This window comes from Rhinichthys klamathensis, unplaced genomic scaffold, assembly GCF_029890125.1.
Source record: "Rhinichthys klamathensis goyatoka isolate OS25496 unplaced genomic scaffold, OSU_Roscu_1.1 h1tg000244l_1, whole genome shotgun sequence".
Lineage (NCBI taxonomy): Eukaryota > Metazoa > Chordata > Actinopteri > Cypriniformes > Leuciscidae > Rhinichthys > Rhinichthys klamathensis.
In genome coordinates this window covers 1,723,232-1,749,673 of record NW_026606766.1, presented here as the reverse complement: position 1 = coordinate 1,749,673, position 26,442 = coordinate 1,723,232, and the positions used below count along the sequence as shown (strand labels likewise).

Genomic DNA, 26,442 nt, shown 5'->3' with positions numbered 1-26,442 from the left:
TACGAACCGACCACAGCAGCCTGCGCTGGCTCACGCGCATGAAAGAGCCGGAAGGTCAGTTAGCCCGGTGGCTTGAGAAGCTAGCGGAGTATGAGTTCGAAATCATCCATCGCCCAGGTCGCTTACACACGAATGCTGACAGTCTCTCCCGCAGGCCCTGCCGCCAGTCCTGTCCTTGTAATCTGCAGGATCCTTCCTTGCAGCAGAGAACCATGAGTCACCAGGCAATTCAGTGTGATTTGGACTCTGACATCAGCTCCCTGTTGCTGAGTCCGGTGGGGGTAAGCGCTGGTAATGTTAGCAACACAGACACTTTAAAACAAACAGAGATTATTTATGTGACAAACACAAACGAGATCAGACTGTTTCCTGGCTGGACTTTGGAGGAGTTGCGCCAGGCTCAAGCTGCTGATACAGACATTGCACCAATCAGAGCTTGGTTAGGGGTCAGCAGTGAGCGGCCCCCGTGGGTCACAGTCTCCCCATGCAGCCCAGCCACCAAAACGTACTGGAGTCAATGGAGAAGACTGTACTTCAGAGATGGAGTACTGGTCCGCCGCTTTTACTGTTTAGACGATACACAGTTCTATCCTCAAATTGTTCTCCCGCGCAAGATGCAACCCGATGTTATGCGCCAAATGCATGAAGGGCCAGTAGGTGGACATTTTGGTATTGAAAGGACGGTGGCCAGACTTCAAACCAGATACTACTGGTACCACATGAGAGAAGATGTGGCCCTCTGGTGCCGGACTTGTACAAATTGCGCATGCAGAGCCAGACCCCACAAGACTCCACAAGCGCCTATGGGAACTGTCAGAGTTGGAGCCCCCATGGAGCGCATTGCACTGGACATTATGGGCCCACTCAATGAGACAGAGCGTAAGAACAGTTATATACTCGTAATACAGGAGTATTTCACAAAATGGACTGAAGCATTCGCAATCCCTGACGAAAAGGCTGTGACAGTGGCAAACGTTGTGGCAACTGAATGGGTGTGTCGCTTTGGAATGCCTCACTCTCTGCACAGCGATCAAGGACGCAATTTTGAATCAGGGGTATTCCAAGAAATGTGCCGTTTGTTTGGCATCGACAAAACCCACACTACACCATTCAGACCGCAGTCCGACGGCCAAGTTGAACGTTTCAACGCCACACTACAAAAGATCCTGGCCTCTACTGCAGAGCACTGTCACTGGGATTGGGACCTGATGATCCCATATGCAGTTATGGCCTACAGAGCGACCAAGCACAGCGCTACTGGTTTCACCCCCAACTTCATGATGTTCGGCCGTGAAATAAGTGAGCCAGTGGACCTTGTGGCTGGTTTGCCCCCTGACTCTGAACATGCAACTTCAGCCTCTGAGTATGTGCAACAAATGCGTGAGCGGTTGGAACTGGCTCATAACATCACCCGAGAAGCCCTCGGTGAGTCAGTCACACGTGCAAAAAGACAATACGACAAAAACGCTTGCCACACACAGTACAAAGTCGGCGATGCGGTGTGGTATCTTATCAAAGGAACACGTCATGTCCGAAACAAAGTTAAAAAGTTCCTCCCCTCCTACGAAGGACCCTACTTTGTTATGGGACATTTAGACGACTTAGTCTACCGGATCCAAAAGGGTCCCAGAGCTAAGGTCAAAGTCGTCCACCATGATCAACTCAAATGCTACCGCAGCCGTGAGCCCCTGGACAACACCTGGGTCCTGGACCAATCCCAGAACTGGACGCCTTCTGAGATCCTGCCACCGGATGTGGACGGGCACCCAGCAGACCGTGAGGATCTCGGCCTGCACAGCCTCTACTCTACTGCCTCGAGTGATGCCCCCAGCGACTCCTGGCCGTCCACTCCACCTGCTACTAATTCTCACATTATCGGGTCTCTTCCATCCACTCCTTCCCATGTGATACTTGGCCATGGTGGGGGTGCGGTGGGAGATCCACACCACCAGTCTCCGCGTGAACCTCGGCCCCAACGTCAGCGCCGAGGACCGCTCCGGTATGGGGACTGGGTCACTGAGTGAGTCACCTATGACAGTTCATATTTGCACTAGAGACTTTACAGTTTACGTTTTTGGACTCTAGTCTAGTTTGTTCTATACTTTTTCTACAAAAAGCACTTTTGCACGTTTAAAAAAAAAAAAAGCTGAAGAGCTTTTCAATGCTTTTACATGCTTGCACTTTATTGCATTCAATGTATGATTTGATTATTACCAGATTAGTCCGACAGTATTACCTCTGGTCACCGAAGAATAGGATTTAAAAGGTGATGTACTCTTATGTTTTATTAGAGACTATTGCATTTCTATTATTTTTCTTTTCACTCCTGTGTTCACTGTTGAATGAGCTTTAGAACTTTTAACATTGTTTAGACACTTGTTAAATTGATATATCCTATCTGTTTGGATTTACATACTATTTGGAACACAGCTGTCTCTTCACATTTTAGGCCTACAGATATAGAGAGTGTGTGCTAAGTATGTTTAAATGGAATGGAATTAGTGTTAATTGCCAGTCCATGGTGGGGGTAGTGTTGTGGGATGTGTCTCCAATGTGTTTAGTTCAGGACAGCTCAGTGTGTGTGTGAACGAGAGTGAGTGCGCGTGTCCGAGGCGCGCGCGCCGCCCCTGTTGATTCCCCGTGAGGAGCGGATGAGAGTGTTGTGATAGTGATACAGCGACCGGTGCAGGTAGTTAGCGATTACAGTGTATTTTAGTGCAGCCAGCAAAATAAAGCACCTAAACTCTTCGGCAAGACGGCCTCTTTGTCATTTATATGCTACCATCACACTAAACAGCGTGAGGTTTAGGGAGTTAACCCCGGGAGGAAAACTACCGGCCCTGGAGAAGACGAATCTCCCCTGTGTCTCCCAACCACGGTTAGGAGACGGAAGCAGGAAAGGTTAACATAAGCAATAAGGTACGAGAGGCTGTGCTGTATCGTGAATAAGTAACGGCTGGAGGGCGTTGTTAGGCACGACGCGAAGCGGAGTGCCTGCAACCCCTTCAGCCGTTACTTATTCACGATACAGCACTTGCCTCGAGTACCTTATTGCTTTTATAAAACGGTTGCCACACAATAAAAATATTAAAGCCGAAAAATATGTATCTATGCAACTTTCATGAAGTAAAATCACTAAAAGCCTGCCTTCCGCTGGAAAAAATAGTCCCGGAACGTGAACAGCAACAGAAGTTACATATATTATTTCGCCAATAGATGGCGGCAAAGACTGTCTTTATGAGTGAGTGAGTGAGTGAGTCTGTAGAGAAGGCTTTTGAAAGGACTCGAACTTGTGATCACGGAGAAGACAGACGCAACTGACAGATGACTAACGTTATGCACGGAAAACCCCATGACTGTTAAAAGGACAAAATATGCAGCGGACATTCAAACGCATTTTTTTATTATGAATATAGGACTGACCTGAAGGAAAATGCTACGTCTACTGTAAATGCAGGTACACTCGCTTACTCGATCTCTCACAATGCTCTGCTCTAGCTTTAAATGAACAATATCAATGAGATGAAACATCTGTTTAAGTTGCTAAGAGTGGTTGCTAGGGGTGTTGTGTAGTGATACATAGAACCGTTGGGTGAAGCGGTCATAGCCGTGTTTTATCGTGAATAAAGCACAGCTATTGACCAATCAGAATCAAGGATTGGAACTAACCGTTTTATAATAGTAAAAATATTGATTTAGCGATTTATAATAGTAAAAATATTGATTAATTACTGAAATGACTAATCAAGACCGCAATAGCTAAAACATGCTGTTACCTAGATTATCTGTATTTACTGTTTGACAGTCTACAGTGTAAGCTCTATGGATAGATGATTAATCCACCTCTGAGAACGAGCTAGATGAATAAATGAACAGCTGATAGCGCATTCAGGGGCGTTAACTGAGCAGAGCGCGAGCAAAATAATGATCAAATGTGTTTTATTAACGAAACAAATCAGAGACTTGAGCTCATGGCTTCTGGGCGTCAAGAATATCCCGAACATCGGGACGGAGGTATCGTTCGTAAGCAGCAGAAACCACCGCCCCATAGCTTAAAGGGTTAAACCGGAGCGAGTACGTGTCACCGCCGTAGTTGTTGCACAATGCGTAAGAATGAGCTGTATACGGTCCGGAGGCAGTCCGCAGAAGTGAATTCCTATCACAGCAAGCTGTTTGAATCTGCGCTGCATAGTGGTAAAAGCCAGCGTGAGCAACGCGATCAGTTGCCAATGACAACAGATAACGCACGTAGCCAATATGATCGCATAAGCATTTTTATGAAAACGATTAGTTAGATAAGCCCAAATGCCACACGAATAGCATTAACAAGAAGGATGTTGCCAACACACTGATAGCTTTTAGCAATGAATATTAAAAAGGAACTTAGCTTCGTGAAGATTTTCAGAGATGAATGGAGAATGAATCACGTCGTCCTGTGTCAATATTGCAGCAGAAGCGAGCAGCGAGCTAGCAGAGCGAGCAGCAAGCATGTATGAGCAAGGTGAATGAGCTTAAAATAAGGCGCCTTGTTTGAGCTTGGCCATTGAACAGCGAGGGGAGTTAACCAGCTAATGCAGCTCAGCTGGAGCAGATCAGCTGACGGGACAGTGTTGATAGCAAATAGCATAAGCAGCAGCTTGACTACCTGGCCTGCCAGAACTGACGCTGACGCTCGATTTGTATGCATTTGACACATAAATTTATCATGATGTAATTTCCTTGCAATTTCAAAGCAAAGGCTATCAAATGAACACACCCATGAACCAATTGGTTAAACACAGCCACCAGGTGTGCACACACACTGGTGCTTAATTGTAGACACACCATTCAGGTTTAAGTACTATAAAAAGGGAACAGGTAAGTTCAAAAATGGACGGTGTCAGAGGAAGAGGAAGAGGAAGAGGGAGAGTACGGATGAGAGTACGGATGAGAGGGGGAATCCGGAGAGAACAAGGTGAAGGTGAAGGTGGAGGTGGAAGAGGAAGAGGAAGAGGGAGAGTGTGGATGAGAGGGGGAATCCGGAGAGAACAAGGTGAAGGTGAAGGTGGAGGTGGAAGAGGAAGAGGAAGAGGGAGAGTGCGGATGAGAGGGGGAATCCGGAGAGAACAAGGTGAAGGTCGAAATAATGACATACTATCAAAACAATTAGATGTAGCTGAACACCTACACAGGTGTTAGTCTTTCAGTTTCATTACCATCTATTCTAGACAAAAGAGACTAAATGTAAACATTGACCATGTCACATAAACTGCAGTGAATTCTAAACAGTAGAGAGAGTCATTCATGTTTTGTAAAGAAATTTTACAATGGAAACCCATGTATGATGCTTCCGGTTGTTAGTGTTTTTAGGTTGTTGTGGTATGAGTGACAAAGTGAGTTTGTTGGGTAAAAACCTTTGCTAGTGTTCTGGAAGAATGGTTTGATTTGAAACATGAATGACGTGTTTTGCATTTCGAATGTGAAATTTACTGTTGGACCAACTTGAAAGTTGGTTAACTGTGTGAAGAGTTTCGAAAAAGTGACCTAAGTATTAAGAAATGTGTCCTATAGCAATTAAAAAACTGTAGAAGTACTAAGAAGTAAATAACTGTTGTGAAAAAAAGAAAAAAGTTCTGATTTTTATGCAATGCACCAAAAACCGTGAACACGTATAATAAAATAAAAAATAAAAAAACTTTTTTGATGATCTGATGGGTATTCATAGAGACATATTTTATGCATAAAATTGTATTTACAAAATTAGATTTTAGGACAAACCAAAGACCTGTGAATTGTATTTAAAATCTTTCATGTATAGCTATATTTATTAAATATTATCTACTAATGTAATTCATAAAAAATAATTTATTTATTGCAATGACCAAGGCTTTTTGGCTAAATTCTTTTAAATAAAAATAAAATAACTGAATAAATTGGACTTCTAGGACTTAAAAAGGGTCCAGTGGGGTTCAATACAGAACCCTAGTGTTCCTGATTCAATTTTCAAGAACGCTTTGGTTCTATTGGCGCTTTTCCACTGCATAGTACGGTACGGTTCGGTTCGGTACGGCTCACTTAAGAAATGTCTTAAATGATTGCATACTTTTGTGTTTAACAGGTTATTAAAAAAATGTCTAGTGATACTGATAAAGTATGTTTACATGCTGTAAAATTCCATCAAAATAAATAATATATAAAATCAAAATTAATGGATTAAAACTAAATCCATAAAATGATCCCATGATGGGAACCGCTGGTTCTACAGATATGAAACGCCCGACAGAACATTTGCCTGACATAACGTTACATTTTCTGTATATGACAGTCTGCCTTGAAACGATGTGTTTTATATTTGCACTATATATTTGCACTATACAAATATATAGCCACGACTCAGCGATTTCTAAATCTAAAATGTTTACTCCAGCTCATATATAATATGTCAGCTGCTTGTCACACCTTGACGAAGTGGGTGAGCATGTCCTCTTTTCTCTTGGCAATATCCGCCTCAGCTTGAGCCTTTTGCTGCATGTTCAGAAGTCTCTCCTCCTCAGTCATCCCGGCACGTTTTCCACCTCCTTTCTTCCATGCTTTTTTAGACATGTTTGCTGACTGTGGATCACAGATTCAAAAGTCCTCAAAAGAGAAGATGTATTTTATTACACAAAATCAGAACTGGCTTGTCAATACAGACAGACAAACAGACAGACAGACAGACAGATAGACAGACATACAGACAGACATACAGACAGATAGATAACTTAAGATATCTAAAGATTTGTATGATACTTTGCATTAATTATATAATTTTTATGAGCTATTTCTTCCATTAGAATTAATATATTATTTAATTTTTTTATTTAAAAAAAAATGTCAATAAATGCAACATTTCACATCAAAATAGAGTGCAGGCTGCAGGCAAAAACAATTTCAAGTGAGAAGAGCGCCATCCAGTGGCTTTAAAAATATATAAATGTGTGAAATGTCCTGTAACGCCTGTAACATTAGGCTGCCTATCTGCCTAACGTATATAAATAGAAAGGCTTTTTGATTCCTATTGTTGTTTTTATACATGATTTCTCTTATTCGTTTTTTTTCTATTTAGATATGTATTTAGATATTCTAAAAAGATAGATTTTTTTAATAATTTTTTTTTTAGATAAGTGCTATCAGGATTTGCATTATGACTACAATCAAACAATAACATTTGGTTAGAAAGGGAACACAATGCAAAGATTTTTGTTACTCAGTATTTGATAAAGCTTTACACTTTTTTTCTGCACAGTGGCTGATCTGTAGTTTGTACCACCAAAAGTTTCTCTGAGTTTTCCTATTTTTTTTCGTATTTCCCAATAGTTTCCTATGGTCGGTCATTTTTGAGCGGGAGGAAGCTAACGTTAAGTGTGACTATTTTTTTACGACCCTTTAACATATCCGAATCATCTCCTTGATTATTTTGTGTGTTCATAGGTAATCTACAACCAAAGTCACCAAGTTTCATCCCCCTCCGATGAAGCAAAAAAAAAAAAAAAACATTTCAAAACGTAACAGTTTTCGGTCATTTTTGACCGAAGAAGCCCAGAGGGTTAAACTTTTTTCGTGCAGTAAGCTGTAGAAATTGAAAAAGATACACAAAACGTGTCCATTTCTAATATTTACAATTGTGGTTGGTAAAAATAATAATATTTTAGCGTTACTAGCATTATTTCCCATCGTCTTACCTTGTGATGTCCGCCTGTGAAACGTTTCTGTTGACCGTTTCCTAGCAACCACCAACATATTTCCAGCGGTGCGCGCGTATCTTTCAAATCACCAGGGGTGGTAAAAGTACTCAAAAGTTATACTCGAGTAAAAGTAGGCTATATATAGGCCTACCTAAATAAAAAATTACTCCAGTAAAAGTAGAAAGTCCTCCATTCAAACATCACTTGAGTAAAAGTACAAAAGTATCTGATTTAAAACATACTCAAGTACCGAAAGTAAAAAGTAAATATTCAAATAAACTGTAAATATCAATAATTAAGCAGATCCAGGGTTTTTCCTGGCTCAAAATGAGGCGGAGGTGGTAAAATTGTAACACTAGGGGGGTCTGGGTGCATGCCCCCCCCCCCCCCCCCCCCCCCCAATTTTCTTATTGGTTCCCAAATTTTAATGAAAATAGATAATTTGTCTTTTAATATAAATCTCAGTTCTTCCAAGTACAACATATTTCCCAGTTCCCTAGCCCACATCTCAAAGGTGGGGACAGAATCTGCTTTCCACATTTGTAAAATAAGTCTTTTTGCCAACATCATACACAGCGAAATGGCCTGTGTCTGATATTTATTACAAAAAGCATTCTCTGCTCCTAAAAGTCCAGTGCAAGGCTCAGGCTCCAACTCAATAGAATTTGCTTCAGAAATAAATTTAAATATACATTCCCAAAATGGCTGAATTTTACTACATGACCATAAAGAATGAAACAGTGTGCCTTCTGACACTTTACACTTATTACATAGTGGAGAAATCGTGGGATATATTTTATGAAGTTTTGACTTAGAATAATGAAGCCTATGAATTACCTTGAACTGAATCAAATTGTGTCTAGCATTCACAGAGCATGTATGTATGTTTCTCAAGCATGCATCCCACACGTTTTCATGAATGTTAAAACCAATTTCCTCCTCCCAGTCATGTTTTATTTTTTCTGTGCTACTGTCCACATTTTTTTGCAGTAATTTGTAAAAGTTAGACACACTACCATTCATACCAGGATGTACATTAACGATTCTCTCTAAGGTGGGATTCAAATTCAAAACTTCAAAGTTTGGAATGTGCTTTCTAACAAAGTCTCTAAGTTGCAAATAACGGAAGAAATGTGCAGAAACAAGAGCATAGCTTTGTTTTAGCTGTTCAAAAGAGCTAAATGTACCTTCTCTATAAAGATCCTGAATTGTTATGTGTTTCCATTGAAAAAAGAGCTTATCATGTAACCCCGGAGGAAAAGCATGATTATTACAAATTGGAGTGTCCAGATATATATCTGGAATTTTCAAAAATACCTTAATTTGTTTCCATACTTTAATTAAATTAGAGATAACTATGTTTCCGTTGATACTCTTGACGTCAATTTTAATGGGACTATTAAGCAAAGCAGTTAATGAAGTCTTATTACAACAAGCTTCTTCAATTGCTAACCATTCTGGCTTGTCAACTAACTCCACCAATCCGGATTTCCTCCACCATGCTAAAGTACATAAATTAGCTGCCCAATAATAATATTTAAAATTGGGAAGCACAAATCCTCCTTGATCCTTAAGTTTATTTAGATGCTTCTTGTTAATCCTAGCAGTCTTGTTGGCCCGTATGAAGCTGGTTATAATAGATTCTAGCTGTTTAAAATGATAAAGGGGAATAAAGAAAGGAATACATTGAAATACATACAAAAATCTTGGAAGTACGACCATTTTTATAGCGTTTATCCTGCCTACCATGGACATGGGGAGTGTCTTCCAAAAAATTATATTATCTTTAAGCTGATCAATTTTCTTTTTCCAATTCAATTTTAATAACGTTTCAGGGTTTTTAGTGATCAACATACCCAAATATTTAAAGGAGTTGTTTGCAATTTTAAATTTGGTACTGGCTAAAAATGTTTTATCTAGATCGTCAGAGACTGGCATTAATTCACTTTTTTTCCCAATTTATCGTGAATCCGGAAAGACTGCCAAATTTTTCGATAAGCTCAAGTAATGGTGGAATAGACATTTCAGGGTTAGAAATGTACAATATAATATCGTCCGCATACAGCGAAAGATGTTGGGGTCTGCCCTTGATCATAATAGGCGCTATGTTAAGATGTTGCCTGATCCTTGCTGCCAATGGTTCCATCGATATGGCGAACAAAAAAGGAGATAGGGGGCATCCCTGTCGTGTGCCACGAGATAACTGAAATGGATTTGAAGCGTCTTGGTTAGTAATAACAGAAGCTACTGGATGCGCATAAAACATTTCAATCCATTTAACAAATTCTGAACCGAATCCAAATTTCTTTAGTACAGCAATCATATATTTCCACTCTAACTGGTCAAAGGCTCGTTGAGCGTCTAGTGAAATTACACATGTCTTTACGTTTTTTTTTGTTGTTGTTATAAATCATGTTAAATAGCCGCCTCAAATTAAAATATATATGCCTATTGGCAGGGGTTAAATTGGGATTTATTATGTGGGGGTGCTCTCCCTAGGGGGGTCCGGGGGCATGCCCCCCCGGGAATTTTTTTTTGAAAAATAAACCATTAAATAGCACTTTCTGGAGAGTTTTGTGCAAAGAAATGGAGAAATTGAGTATTACATGATATGTGAAAAACTGCAAGGTTAAGAGGATTTACTTTGCAACAGGTATTAGGACATTTAGCATTTACATTACTGTTAATCAGTCATCACTTGATTACACGTTGTATTACCTTGTTATGATATAGTGACCCATACAATGTGCCAAACATAATGTGCCACATGGAGAGACAGTGCAGCATATGACAGTAGCAACAGCTGAGAAGATTTGGGTCTGTGGTGACCAGGTCCACCTCATACAAACTTCCTTCTCCCATTCTCTCTCTTTACTACGACAACACACACACACACACACACACACATAAAAAGGCAAAGTTTTGATTTCTGGCTCCAGTGGTTGCCTCATTACACAACCCACGTAAAGTTGATAATTCCGAGAATAACTGCAATTGCAGATTTCGAACAGAGATGGCGAAAACTGCGGACTGCAGCTTTAAGATATAAAAATGATGATAACACTGGTTAGTTTTACAATCAACATTTGAATTTATTTGTGTTTTACCTTTGTAATTTAATTTTGATTTTACATTTAATTTCATACACATTCTTAAAATCAGTACAGAGAACACACATCTATAACTCATCACTCATCTATAACTTTATTACTTCCCACAATGGCTGGTATGCAAACACCTCAGTATTAGTACAGTATTCAGTATTCTGAACATATTGAACATACTTTTAAAAATACCGCAATAATACCGAACAACACTGATAATTTTGGTCATTTTCATACTGTCCCATCTCTACTGCCAACATGTTACAGAGCTAGTCATGCTAAAAATGTCTGGAATATCACCCCACCTTTTGAAGAAGTAAGTCAGTTTCCTCTTCTTGGGTGGATATGCTCCACTCATTTTAATTTATCTCTGAAAGTTGGAGAATAAATGGTTGATTTAATTTTCATTAACCACAGAGCTTGGTAGCTAAAAGTAACTTAGGTCTAGCAAGTCTTATATTTCTGTAATTCACACAGATCAAATACAAATATGCTGACTGAATAGATTGCTAGTTTATTTTAAGTAGCCAGCTAACGTTAAATTAGCAGTTCTCTTGGCAATTTGCTGATAATCCGGTATCTGAAGTAAAATGCTCAAAACATCTCCTGAGAAAAATCACATGGTCAACCTAGTCCTGGTTATTTAATTTTGATTTAGTCTTATTTTCCTTACCTTGTCATTCAAGGCCAGGGCACTTTTTTTGACATTTCTGGAACATCAACATCCCGCGCAACCACGGTCTCCCAGGAACATTCATTATTGCTGCGTACATTTATCCGTGTCAGATGCGCATGCGCGAGCGGTGCGCGATCATGGTCGACTGACAACGAGATTAAGCAGCTGAACAAAAATACGGCCGTGTTCCGATTGTTCTCATCTCAGCTCCGCCGAGACAAAATAGACATGCCATTTCAAAAATCTTTCATTTATTGTCAGAAATATGTTTTCAAAAGCATCACTTTCATCAAATTGTATGTAACATAATTTCCAGTAGACTGCAAACGAGCAGGCTTATGTGCCGGGGCTGAGCCCCGGAGAGCCCCGGCCCAATTTAACCACTGCCTATTGGGCATAAAACCAGTCTGGTCCTGATGAATTATTGAACAAATGTACTTTTTCAGCCTATTCGCAAGAATTTTGCTTATAATCTTAGATTCAATGGGAATAAGAGAAATCGGTCGATAGGAAGACATCCTCTGTTTATCCCGTCCTGGTTTTGGAATTAATACTATACTCGCTCGGTACATTGTTGGCGGAAATTTACATTGTGTTGTTGCATTTTTAATCAATCTTTGGATTATAGGTACAAGATTATTCCTGAATTTTTTAAAGAATTCAGCACTAAAGACATCAGGTCCGGCCGATTTATTAGGTAACTGTGATATTACTTCATTTATTTCTTCCAGTGTGATTTCTTTGTCTAAAAATTGTTTTGCTTCAGTGCTAAGAATGGGAAGGTCCAAATCAGAAAAGAAATCTTCTATTACTTCCGAGCTTGTTTCACATTTTGATTCATAGACTTCTCTATAGAAATCAGCAAAGCAACAATTAATTTCCTTAGGATCAACAATCATCTTCCCATTATCCGACTTTATTTTATGTATTGCACGAGTTGCCTGAGAATGCTTTAATTGGCGTGGAAGTAGTTTTTGGGGTTTATCACCTATTTCAAACTGCCTTTGCCTAATATAGCCTACATGAGTTGTCTTGAAATATTCTTAGAAAGAATCGAGTTATATTCGCTTCGCAGCGCAACTATTTTCTTAAGTATAGTCTCACAACTGGTTGATCTGTATTCCATCTCTAAATTTGTTATTTGTGTGTCAATATTATTCAATTTGGCTCTATTCTCTCTATTCTTTGCAGTTTGATATGCTATAATATCACCTCTGATGACTGCCTTCATTGCCTCCCACAGGACCGAGTCAGATACATCTCCTCATTGTTTTCTAAAAATAATGTAAACTTGTTAGAAATGTATTCACAAAATTTGACATCATTTAATAACATATTATCAAATTTCCAGGCATAATTTCCTCTACTAAATTGTATTCTTAAATGAAGAGAAACAGGGGCATGGTCTGATAATAATCTATTATGATATTGAGTTGAAACTACACATTGCAACAATCTTGAATCTATTAGGAAAAAGTCAATTCTTGAATATGTTTTATGGACTGAGGAGTAGAATGAAAAGTCATGATCATTGGGATGCAAAGCTCTCCAGCAATCGATTAGATTTAACTTTTGCATGTAATTGCTTAGTACACCAGGCGATTTATTTGTTGTGGTTCGGCGGGGATGCGTGTCTAGCCTAGCATTTAACACGCAATTATAATCACCTGCTATGATGACTCGTGAATGCATAAAGTCAGGTATGATTTTAAAGACATTTTCAAAAAATGAAGGGTCATCGAATCTGTTGTTAAAAATAAATAATAATCCACCCGCCAAACAAAGAATGGCAAAATTACATTTTCTTTATAGCCTAAACAGAGGCTTTACTCCCTTTAAACTTATTGTCAATGTTTCATTTTTGAAAACACTCTTATCGGAATAATTTTTTGTACCTTTATAAAGGGCATTTCCCCCCTAATTTTATTTAATGTATGCTCTAAATTTCATTTAAAATTCTCACATTTTATCAATACATTCAATTAAAATAATAAGACACTAGGCTGTTACCAATCAAATTAAATAATTTACATTGAAAAATTATAACTGTATTAAATGAGATTATTTTGAATATGTTTTGAATATACAAGGAATGTTGAAAAGAATGATACTTTGAAACTAAACCGCCAGTAGGAGGCGGCAGGCGGCCGTCTTAATGAGCGAGTCATTGAGTCATTAATGTAAACGATTCGTTCAAACGGCTGATTGATTCAGAATGAGGCGGTTTAATAATGGGCAATTGAATCTTTGACTCAATCGATTAGTTCAAAACGCTGAATGATTCAGTAATGAATCATGGATGAGTGTTGCTGTGAGACGCGATATGGTTCTGTTGTTTGGAACTATTTTCGCTGCTAAAACAGAACAAAAACAGTCTAAAAATGTAAGAAACTTAATTTTAACTATTTGTTTATTGAACTGTTATGAAATTAATATCTCGGTTTCAATCGTGATGGCATTCAGGGAAACAGCACTCTGGTCGTGTGTAGCCTATATATTGTTTCTTAACTATAATTAATGTTATAAATAACTGCGCGAGACTCAACAGCGCAACTTTGTTACCGTCCGTACACAGTGGCGGCTCCAGACAATTTTGATTGGGGGGGCAATGGGGGGTCCTGGTCATTTCAAGGGGGGTCTCATGAAAACCAACAAAAAATACAGTGGACACGGCTAATAACTGCATATTGCTGCTACTTAACAAATGGTAAATGGTAAATGGACTGCATTTATATAGCGCTTTCACAGACCCAATGGCCACCAAAGCGCTTTATATATTGCCTCACATTCACCCATTCACACACCGACGGTTTTTTGTTTTTAATTAATTAATCAATTGCAGTTTGCAAACAATATGCTCGAACTTTAATTGACATAGCCACACCCATGACAGAAAACATATTTACAAAATAGTATCCTCCTCATCCTCCAATTCCTCGGTGTCCTCTGTTTCCAGTCTTTACTAAGAAATCCTATGAAAAATTATTTACAAAATCTTCTGCAGGACAGTTCAATTCTTTACAATAATATAATATATTATAAAAGAAAATTAAGCTGTTACACTGAGATGGTTTAGGAAAACCATAAAGTGTTTTTGTACAGTCAATTAATTGTACAGGCAGCATTAAACCATCAAAGTTAAATGATTGTTTATAGCTTATGAATTTCCTAGCCTACATTTTTTTTAGCAGGGGGTTTCAAACTTTTTAATGGCAATGAGCCCTAAACAATACCCTTGTGAGATTCTTTATTTAGGCTTATAATATAATAAAATATATGCCCAATATAATATAATATAAAAAAATGAATTGAAGTATTTGAAGTGATAGTTTAAATGCTTCGATTTGTTTTCATATTATATTATTATAATATGAAAACAAACTGAAGCATTTACTGTAAATAGCTAGATCTAATAGCTAAATATTTTCAAGAAAAGTCAATATGTGAACTCTTTTATAGTAGCCTAATCTAACCATGCCTGAAACTATTTAAATCTATGTAAACTAATGATGTATTTTGAGTTTGCACGCGGGTGGGTGTGTAATTGTTACCGTTCTGTGTCCATCATCCGTTATTTCCACCACTTTAATCAAACCACTCTTCTTTAAAACATGATATTGTGATTTTATTACACATGTCTTTGCGTTTCTCGTCGCCTCTCGTATTGAGATATTTGGTCCGCACACACGACTCACTGCCAATCACACGCGCTCACACCATTCTCTTTCTTTGAAACCTGTTAACTGCACTCACCAGTTTGAGCACTGCAATTATTTCTCACATACAATCAAATGGATTTCCCCACACATTTCGCGTCAGTCCTCCGCGTGGCATATTATTCTTTTCTGCGCGGCCGCGGCAACAGAAGTGCACGACCGCGCACGCGCGCAGCTTAGAGGGAACGTGATTCTTATGTTTATATATTTTGTATGTCGAATACATTTTTAATTATTATTGTTCTGCGTAGTTTGAAGATAAACATTTTTAAATATTTATCCCGGCGGATATATATTTTTTTTAATCAGGAAGGGGGTGGGGGGTCAAATGGGGGGTCAAAGCATTTTTTGGGAGGGTCTTGAGACCCCCCAAGACCCCCCCTGGCGCCGCCTCTGTCCGTACATTAGGTAGCATGATGGGAGTTCCGTGTCTTTTAGGGATGGGGAAATGAAGCCTCGTGAATCAATGAGGCTTTCCCCTGACTGTTCCGGGAAAAGATTCAAAGCTTCGAGAGTGTCGAGAACAGCGCCATCTGGTGCTTATTTAAAATAAAGCAGCCAGAAGCCTGTGTTAGAAGCTCTGGCAGATGAAGCAACCACAACACACTCCATAGTTTCAATGTTATGTGTACAAATAAAAGCTTTACATGTTTGTGTTTGATTTGCTCATTAAACAAATTCATTTTCCCATTAAAGTGTGACAATAAAATATAATATAAGCTTATAAGATTCACTAAGATTTAATGTAGGCCTATTTCTCTCTCTCTCTCTCTCTCTCTACACACACACACGCGCACACACACACACACACACACACACACACACTGAATAAGAACATTGTCTGATAGGATCATCTGTTATTAAATGTGCTTATGACACTTGGCAGTGATAGTGCTTATGTTACTGTAGGAATGACAGAAATGTGATAAAGTTTTTAATTATTTTTATTAAGAAATAAAAGCTGTTTCACAGTGTTGGGGCTGAGTCTATTTCTCCTCTTAGACAGTACTTCCCCAGCCTTAGAGAAGACTCTTTCACATGGCTCATAGGAGGCCGGGGTACAAAGAAACTGTAATGCCAATGTATATTGGTGGGGGTAGACATGTTTCTGCATTCTCCAGTATTCAAGTGGATCTTCAGCTCTTTGTATGTTTGTCTCTGTAAGGTATTTATCCACTTCTACGATCGCATCAGAAGTGGCATTTGAGCTTTGCTCCACAGCACTGTCCAACAGAAGCCAAAGGTTTCCACCTTACAAGTGTGAGGAAAATTATTATTATTATGTTTATTGGGAGTGACTGTACATGTACATTGATTGAATATAAGACACATCAACGGTCAACAATTATAAAATACAATAAATAAATAAAAATAAAAATAAATAAATACTTGAGCTTGGTGTGGGCTGTTGAGTTGATGATGGTGCTTCTGTTGACTGAGTGCTTGATGATGTGGATGGTCTTTCATCTTCGGCCCTGATGACATTACCACATTCTGCTTTTAGCCGTTTGACAGCCTCTGTCATTTTAGTTTGGTTAAGGAAACCCAACTTTTTAAACCTTGGGTCCAGCAGAGTTGCCATGGTCATTATACTGAGCGACTCCATATTCCAGATATGCTCCCTCAGACGCCTGATAAGCTTTTCAGTTAATTCCTTTGTTATTGGCATGGTTAACCTATGAAATAGAAAATTATTTACTCTGTGCAAAAATACAAATTCAATAATTCAATAATTTAATAATTAAGAGTATTCTACACAAATAAAAATAAATACCTTAGTTGTTCAACCTGTAATGAATGGTGAATCATTTTTAGCAAAGGAATTACTTTGGAGCCAGACACACGTTTTTCCTCGGACAGCTCTACTGTGGCCTGGTGGAATGGGGCGAGAACACACAGAACTTGCTGTATGGCTTCATAGTCCAGGGCATGAAGTGGAGCTATATCAGTTTTAAGTGAGGCAAGGGATGCTCCCACAGTTTGCCTTTCCCCATGCAGCCGTTGAAGCATGTGAAAAGTGCTGTTCCAGCGTGTTTCCACTTCATTCACAAGTTTAAGAACTGGCCTGTTCATCTCTTGCTGCACATGGGTCAACATTTCTTTGGCAGAGGTGCTGCTTCGAAAATAGGTGACCACCTTTTTAGCTTTGTTCCGAATGTCACACAGAGCTGGTACCTGATCAAAAGACTTTTTAACCATGGTGTTAAGTGCATGTGCAATGCAAACTGAATGTCTCACTTGCAGAATTCTTGCACAAGCAATCATGTTTGCTGCTGCATCTGTGACAAGACACTTCACTTTGTCCTTGATTGCCCACTCCATCATGACATTCGTTTTCACCAGGGCCATATTTTCCGCTGTGTGCCTGTTTGGGAACTTCTCAACATCCAACAACACTGTATTCAGCTTATAACTGTCATCAATGTAGTGGCAGGTTATTGCAAGATATGCATCCATGTTGATAGAAGTCCACATATCCGATGTTATAGACACAGCAGTTGCTTTTTCCATGTCTGCCTTGGCCTTCCTCTTTGCTTCTTCATATTTTGAAGCCACCATTTTCTTTAAAGCCTTTTTGAGTTCACAAAACAGTTGTAGTAAAATTATATTATTAGTGATAAAGATTTATTATATAGATTATACATAAAAATCAACCTCTGCTGCTATCCTCACCTGTCTGGTTGGGATTATATAGGAAGGATCAAGGGCATGGATGAGGCCCTTGAAACCCTCATCCTCAACCACTGTAAATGGCTGTGAGTCTTTTATGACCATGTTGACCAATGCCTCATCAACCATTTGCTTGCGAGATACTATAATGAAAGAAGAAATATATACATAATATATTAATTGAAACCATGATAATGCATTCACAATTATGAATAAAAATCATGAAGCAACAGTCCTACTTTGTGTGCTTGGATTGTGGGTCTGAGCAGTCTCATGATGTGTTGTTTCCATAAACAAGCTCTTTGTCACACACCAAGCATCTCACCTTCTAAAAGAGTTATATGAAAGTAAGAAATTATGTACAACAATAACATTTTTTAAATAATATATATATATATATATGCATACACACATTGGAAGCTATAAGCTCAAAATATTCCCAGATAGGGGAAGTCTTCCTTTTTTTGGCTGTTGCCATTGCTCTAAATACAAACCCTTCACCAAACACCAACACCCTATCCCCTCTCCCCTAAGCCCACCCTAATCCCAAATACCAACACCAAATTACCTAAAATCACCAAAAGTGCAAAGATATTACAAAAACAAAAAGACAAAAGTATAGCCTAAGTAGTGAAAAATAAATTTTGGTTATTTAATGTATTATATTTATTAACTTTCAAAGTACAGCACTCTCCTGAAACACCCATCAACCAGACTGAGCCGACAATGACTCATTAAATGAGATCTGGAGTTCGAGCCTTCTGACACCCAAAGCGAAACACGCACGTGATTGGACAGAAAGTGAGGCTTCGTTTGTCATCGATCACGTGACTCTGGGGAAACCAATACACACCCCGATACGGGGCTTCACTAGAAATTGTGTCGCATCTGTGATACGCGCATCAAAGCTTCAGTGTCATACGTAACATCACTAGTGTCTTTATTACACTCAATTAGCTGTCATCCACCCTCGATTGAATAGAATGTTTTTATTACTCGGCCCGCTCGACCCGCGGATTGTGATCCGTGCAGCACTAATTCAATTCAATTCAAATTTATTTGTATAGCGCTTTTCACAATATATATTGTTTCAAAGCAGCTTTACAGAAAGTGCATTTCAGAAATGTACATAGAAAAATACAGTTAATCATCATGTATTAATTTAGGGCATAACATATCGCCGGCGTTGAGTCGTCTCTTCACAGGCGTCGAGTCGTCTCATCGCAGGCGTTGGGGCATCTGAAGTCTCCGTGAGAGGCTGGATACAAACTGGAGCTGACGAACGCTATTTACCTCGGGACTAGCGTCCTGAGATAACAGCAGAAAAGCAGATGGGAAATAATTAGCGTAGCTGCTGTTCATAATATTAATGCATTCGATCTGATTCAACAGTGGTATAAAAGGTAAGCATTATATGAATGCTTGGCTGAAGAGATGCGTCTTTTGAACTGGGAGAGCGAGTCTGAGCCACGAACAGTATCAGGAAGGCTATTCCAGAGTTTAGGAACTAAATATGAGAACGCCCTCCCTCCTTTAGTGGACTTAGATATCCTAGGAATGACCAGAAGCCTCGAATTTAGGGATCTTAAAGAATGCGATGGATTGTAGGGCGATAGAAGGTCCATTAAATACACAGGAGCTAAACCATTTAGGGCTTTATAGGTCAGTAATAGTACTTTGTAATTGATACGGAACTTGATAGGTAACCAGTGTAGAGATGATAAAATTGGTGTTATATGATCATATTTTCTTGACCTAGTAAGAACTCTAGCGGCTGCATTTTGCACTAACTGTAGCTTGTTTATTGAAGATGCAGGACAACCAGCTAATAAAGCATTACAGTAATCTAGTCTCGAGGTCATGAATGCATGAACTAACTTTTCTGCATCAGAAACAGATAGCATGTTACGTAATTTAGCAATGTTTCTAAGGTGGAAAAATGTAGTTCTTGTAACATATGAAATATGATTTTCGAAAGACAAGTTGTGGTCTAGTATAACACCCAGGTCTTTTACTGTAGTGGATAAAGTAACAGGACATCCTTCTAAATTGAAGTTGTATTGTAAGAGATTTTGTGGGTAGTTTTTTGGACCAATAAGTAATACCTCAGTTTTATCTGGATTTAATAGCAGGAAATTACACGTCATCCAGCATTTTATATCTTTAAGACACTCTGTCAATTTAGATAAGTTAGTGTTTTCATCTGTCGTGATGAAATATGTAATTGAGTGTCATCAGCATAGCAGTGGAAATTAATTCCATGTTTTCTTATAATATTGCCAAGTGGCAGCATATATATTGAGAATAGCAGAGGGCCTAACACCGATCCTTGCGGCACTCCATAGTCTACTGACGTTATCTTTGATTTTTCCCCATTTAAACAGACAAAATGGTAACGGTCTGATAAGTACGATCTGAACCAGCTTAATGCCTGTCCCTGAACACCAGTGTAGTTTTTGTAGTTGTTCTTGAGGGGCCATAATTAGGGCTGCTTTTAGAGCCTTTTTATAACGTGACACACTGTCTTTCCACGCGATTCTAAAGACCTCTAAATTCGCTTGTTTCCATTTACGCTCTAAGTAACGGACCGGCGGGCCGTGTTTGGCCCGCCGGCCTTGTAATTGACACATGTGTGTTAAACAGAATACGGAGGTTTGTTGCGAATTACCATGAACTTATCTGCTACCCTAGCAAGTTAATTTTATGTTTTTATGTTACTGAGAGGAAAATGTCTTCGTCAAAACCACAAAAATACCAGAAGCGGGATAAAAACTGCTCAAAATGTGGATTTCATTAGAGGAATAGCTCTACTATAAAGGGACAATGTCCAATTTAACGCACCCTCTGAGGCGGCCGTGAAACAGCGCTGCGAAATGGCCAGAAAATGCATTGGGCGGCTTATTGAGCACTATGTAAAATGCAAAATTCATTTAAAAAAATTATACAGTAAAAACTGCTCAAAATTTGGATTTCATTAGAGGAACAGCTGTCATATTATGGGACAATGTCCAATTTAACGCACCCTCTGAGGCGGCCGAGAAACAGCGCCGCGAAATGGCCAGAAAATGCAATAGGCGGCTCATTGTGCATTGTGTAAAGTGCAAAGTTCAAAGCTTCATAAAAACAAGATTCCACAGTAATAATTGCTCAAATTTTGGGTTTCGTTCGAGGAGTAGCTCTACTATAATGTACTCATGTCCACTTTAACGCACCCTCTGAGGCGGCCGAGAAACAGCGCCGCGTAATGGGCAGAAAATGCAATTGAAATCAAAACTGCAACTTCTCCTATCACTGCATAGTTGACATCTGTCAACTTCATGGGTGCATAGCTTCAAAATGCAACAGTAAAAAAAAGTCTAATCTTGTGCAGGGTGACAGGCAAGCACAATGGGTATAAAGGCCCCAGTGCACCTTTAACGCTCCCTCAAACACAGCTGAGATATAGAGCCCCCAGTTGAGCCAACAATGCAAGGCTCTTCTAACTGTACTATGTCAACTTCATGGGTCCATGATTTCAAAGTTATACAGTAAAAATATTTGAAATTGTGCATGATTATATTCAAGCACAGATGCAGGGTATAAATCATCATGAAACCAAATGGGCCAACAATGTGATAGCTCTTCTGTATTGTCAGATTGGGTCCATAAACCATGCAATGGCACTTTCAAGTCAATTCAATTTAATTTTAAACATTCATTTGTATAACCCTTTACACAATACATATAATTTCAAGGCAGCTTTACAGAAAATGCAGGTTTCTATGTTACAAAACCACAGGATTTAATGAGATGATATCAGAAAGTATGAATGTAAGGTTAATTCAACAAGGCATGCTGTGTCTTTGAAGCAACAATTAAAGGCTAAATAATTATTTCGTGATTTGAATGGCTGACACGCAGCGACATATACAGTATTATCAGCTGTATGATGTGTTTTTACCCTGAAATGTTTAATTTCGAGAGAGACCTGGCGCGCGCAGGGAGGGAGACTAAACAAACTTGTTAAAAAGAGATCCAGCGCGAGAGAGGCAAAGAAAAACGCATGTTTTTAATTTAATATGTTTCTTTGGACAATTTTCGTTTTGTACTGTTTTAATTGTTTAATTTAGCTGTAATTTCTTTGGCAATACAAATTTAAAATGTCGCAAGAATAAGATTAGCCTATTGTTTCTTATTTAGCATCGCAAAAGAAATAAACTCTAAACCCGATGCAACCCTGTTTTAGATAAAAAAAAACTGTCCCGACACTATTTAAACCTTGAAATGTTCGATCTTGGTTTCAAACTTAAGTAATTTTAGTGTTCTTTGACATTACACAATAATTTAGCAGACTAAAGACGAGCTTCTTCATTTTCATTTTCTGATGCAATCGGCTGACAATCTTCCTTCATCAGTTTTTGTCGTTTGTGCAGCGGCTGCGGTTCTACTGGAATGTAGCAAATTTATGTTGTAATGATAATCAAACAAAACTCTTGACTTTAAATAAGTAAACAGTTATAAACAGTTACCTATTTAAACATCAAGGTGGTAAAATATACAAATATTATTGGACAATAATAGGCCTAATATGACATTGATTTTGCCGGGGGAAAAAATATTATTGGACAATAATAGGCCTATATGATATTGATTTTTGCCAGAAAAAAATATTATTGGACAATAATAGGCCTATATGATATTGATTTTGCCTGAAAAAAAAAAATATTATTGGACAATAATAGGCCTATATGATATTGAGGGGGGGGGGGGGGGGGGGGGGGGGGGGGGGGGGATACATTTGGAATCGTTTGACTTTTTATCTAGTGTCAGAACGACATCAACTGTTATTTTAGTGATTTAAAAGATACGCGCGCACCGCTGGAAATGTGTTGGTGATTGCTAGGAAACGGTCAACAGAAACGTTTCACAGGCGGACATCACAAGGTAAGACGATGGGAAATAATGCTAGTAGCGCTAAAATATTATTATTTTTACCAACCACAATTGTAAATATTAGAAATGGACACGTTTTGTGTATCTTTTTCAATTTCTACAGCTTACTGCACGGAAAAAGTTTAACCCTCTGGGCTTCTTCGGTCAAAAATGACCGAAAACTGTTACGTTTTGAAATGTTTCATTTTTTTTGCTTCATCGGAGGGGGATGAAACTTGGTGACTTTGGTTGTAGATTACCTATGTGAACACACAAAATAATCAAGGAGATGATTCGGATATGTTAAAGGGTCGTAAAAAAATAGTCACACTTAACGTTAGCTTCCTCCCGGTCAAATATGACCGACCATAGGAAACTATTGGGAAATACGAAAAAATAGGAAAACTCAGAGAAACTTTTGGTGGTACAAACTACAGATCAGCCACTGTGCAGAAAAAAAGTGTACAGCTTTATCAAATACTGAGTAACAAAAATCTTTGCATTGTGTTCCCTTTCTAACCAAATGTTATTGTTTGATTGTAATCATAATGCAAAACCTAATACTATTCTAAAAAAGTATTTTAGAATATCTAAATATATATCTAAATAAAAATAAAAAAACGAATAAGAGAGAGAAATCATGTCTAAAACAACAATAGGAATCAAAAAGCCTTTCTATGTATTTATATAGGCAGCTACAGGCGTTACAGGACATTTCACACTTTTATATATTTTTAAAGCCACTGGATGGCGCTCTTCTCACTTTTTTTGCCTGCAGCCTGCACTCTATTTTGATGTGAAATGCTGCATTTATTGAATTTTTTTTTTTTTATATAATAGAAAAATATTATATTAATTCTAATGGAAAAAATAGCTCATAAAAATTATATAATTAATGCAAAGTATCATAAAAATCTTTAAAAATTCAAAATAATAATAAAAAAAAATATTATTGAACAAGATTATATTTAATTGGTTTTCCTGAAGGGGGGGGGGGGGGGGGGGGGTATTACATTTTAAGACTTCTGCCTTTTTTGACCGGGAGGAAGCTAAGTGTAACCCCTAAACGAAGAAGCCCAGAGTCTGTCTGTCTGTCTATCTATCTATCTATCTATCTATCTATCTATCTATCTATCTATCTATCTATCTATCTATCTATCTATCTATCTATCTATCTATCTATCTATCTATCTATCTATCTATCTATCTATCTATCTATCTATCTATCTATCTATCTATCTATCTATCTATCTGTCTGTATTGACAAGCCAGTTCTGATTTTGTGTAATAAAATACATCTTCTCTTTTGAGGACTTTTGAATCTGTGATCCACAGTCAGCAAACATGTCTAAGAAAGCCGAGAAGAAAGGAGAAGTGGATAAACTGTGGCGAGAGCTGAAGGATTTACACAAACAGAAAGAGTACATCGAAACCTTGTCTAAAGCATGTGAGTCTCTGGATCTCAAGAATAAACAGAGTGAAAATGAGATTGACGCACATAAAAAGGAGATTCAGAAGTTGCAGGTCAGACAAAAATTCTACTTTGGACAAGCACTTTCCTTCCAATTGTGATATTTCATCATTTTGATGATTTACTGTAATTGAAATTTAAACTGTACAAAACTTTTGCAGGAGGCCATCACAGCTCAGCGCTGTCAGCTGAGCTCTAGTCAAAGCGAAGGAACAAATCAGCAGCTTCGTTCAGACCGTGACAAGCTCGCCCAGGAAGTTCAACATCGCAGAGTCCAGCTCGCTGCGGACCGAACCACTCGGAGGAAGCAGCTCACTAAACTTACCATTCAAAGCAACAATGCTGCTAAAAAACTACAGGAGACAAACGCTTTGGTACATTTATTACACCCACATTTAATATATACACTCATTTAATTTTTTTTTTTTTTAACAATTTTCCAAACAAGTGCTTTATGCCTTCAAGTAATAGTTACATTTTGTTGATCCTGCAACAACATTTCTGTCCAAAAACATTGCCCTAACAACTATTCGTACCTCTAAATCTAAACCTATCCCTAACTTCTTAAATCAGAGGGAAATGACAAGTGAATAAGAATGGTGTTAAGAAACCCCTAACCATTGTTATAAGCCTAAACTGGACATTAACTGTAAGCCTAGCCCTTGAATCTGATTGGTTGATTGGAATGTTGTTCCAGGATCAACAAGGATGTTGGAACTTGGTGAGATGCAATTTGGGATTGCTTTATACAGTATTTTCACCCTCTGGCCAATAACTGTAATGACCAACATTTAAAATCTTATTATATTTAATGTTTTACATGCTTAAAATGAGAATCATGGACATATCAAAAACATCATAATTTCATGCTACATGCAAAACCATATCAGAACACAGAATGCCCTTTAATGATACATTTACTGTAAGCATTTTATGCATAATAAAACATACAACTTTATTTAGTTTAGATACATCCTTATTAGTTGATATCTCAGTCAAGCTGAAACAGGAGAAACTGTGTCTTGTATCATTAGTAGACCAGGATTTTTTATTTTATTTTTCTTGCAACAGCGATGCGTTTTATATATTTTTTGGAAGTAGAGATTATGTCATTCTGGAACTAAGTGAATTCATTTTAGCAATACTCTCAGCAACATCCAGTCAGTCACCCACTCTGTCTCTTCCATAGGGGGAAAGGTTGATGCGTCGCTCTGAGCTGTGCAGAAAGATGGAGACGGAGCACGAGAAGGTTCTGCCCTTCTACAAATCATCATTGAGTGAAGAAGAGCTGAGTCAGGAGAAAGCCAATGCCATGAAGTCGACGAATGAGAAACTCCCTCAGGTTTATTCAAATCACACTCCATCACAATCCCACAAACCACTGTAAACTTGCTTTTAAATCTGCCATCATTTTCACATGGAGTGGCCGCTTTTTACAATCCAGTTAATTCCAGATCTTTATTTTCTCAATGGATATCCTGTTTCACTCGGATATATGTCGCTTTGGGGGAAGTCATTTCAGATTTTTCATGCAGATTCATTACTTTAATTTGATGTGTACTAGCAGTTCTTTTGCATTATTCTAGTCATCTGTTAAATTCAGTATATCATTTGTGTTGTCTTTTGACTTTTCTCCCCTTGTCCTATCCTCTGTCCACAGCTAATACATGACTATTCTCCTCTTGGGAAGTTTTGGCAACGTTACAACAAGGTTCAGCTTGACAGTTTGTGTCTGAAGCGAGAGAAAGGGCTTCTGTTACAGGAGAATGAACAACTGAAGATCAATCTGCAGCAGTACATGGATGAACTTTCGGTCTCTGGGGAGAGTTTTCAGCATCAAAAGCTTCCGGTGGCGTCTTCTTCTTCTACTCTACAGACCCCCGCTGCCACTGAGAGACGCGCTCAAAAGCGCCATGTGCTCAAAAAAAAGCGCTAAGCAGCGAATATTGTGCAGAAACAGCTTGTGAAAACGTGTGTTTTTTGGAAGCAATTAAAATGTTTTATGCCTCTGCCATGCAGTCGGTGAATCTGTTTAATGCAATGATCTCAGTAATTTTTTTTATTAAATTTAGGATTTTAAGACACTTCCTCAAATCCCACAGCCTTTTCTTACGACTTTATATTAACTGGTGCAATTATGTAAATGTGTTGACCGATGCTGTTTCATCACCTCAAGATGCCGCCAAATCAT

The 26,442-nt window shown here is 38.4% G+C and overlaps 1 protein-coding gene across 1 annotated transcript in view; it reads left to right on the top strand.

Annotated features, from left to right (window-relative positions):
• The window catches only part of LOC130100552 (dynein regulatory complex subunit 2-like), a 220,868-nt gene extending 194,681 nt beyond the window's left edge, over positions 1-26,187 (top strand). The window contains exons 9-13 of the mRNA XM_056266034.1: positions 20,254-20,267; positions 24,233-24,304; positions 24,413-24,625; positions 25,441-25,593; positions 25,912-26,187. Coding sequence (XP_056122009.1) covers positions 20,254-20,267; positions 24,233-24,304; positions 24,413-24,625; positions 25,441-25,593; positions 25,912-26,187 — 728 coding nt within the window. The remainder of the gene's footprint in view (positions 1-20,253; positions 20,268-24,232; positions 24,305-24,412; positions 24,626-25,440; positions 25,594-25,911) is intronic.
• Positions 26,188-26,442: the final 255 nt, after the last annotated feature.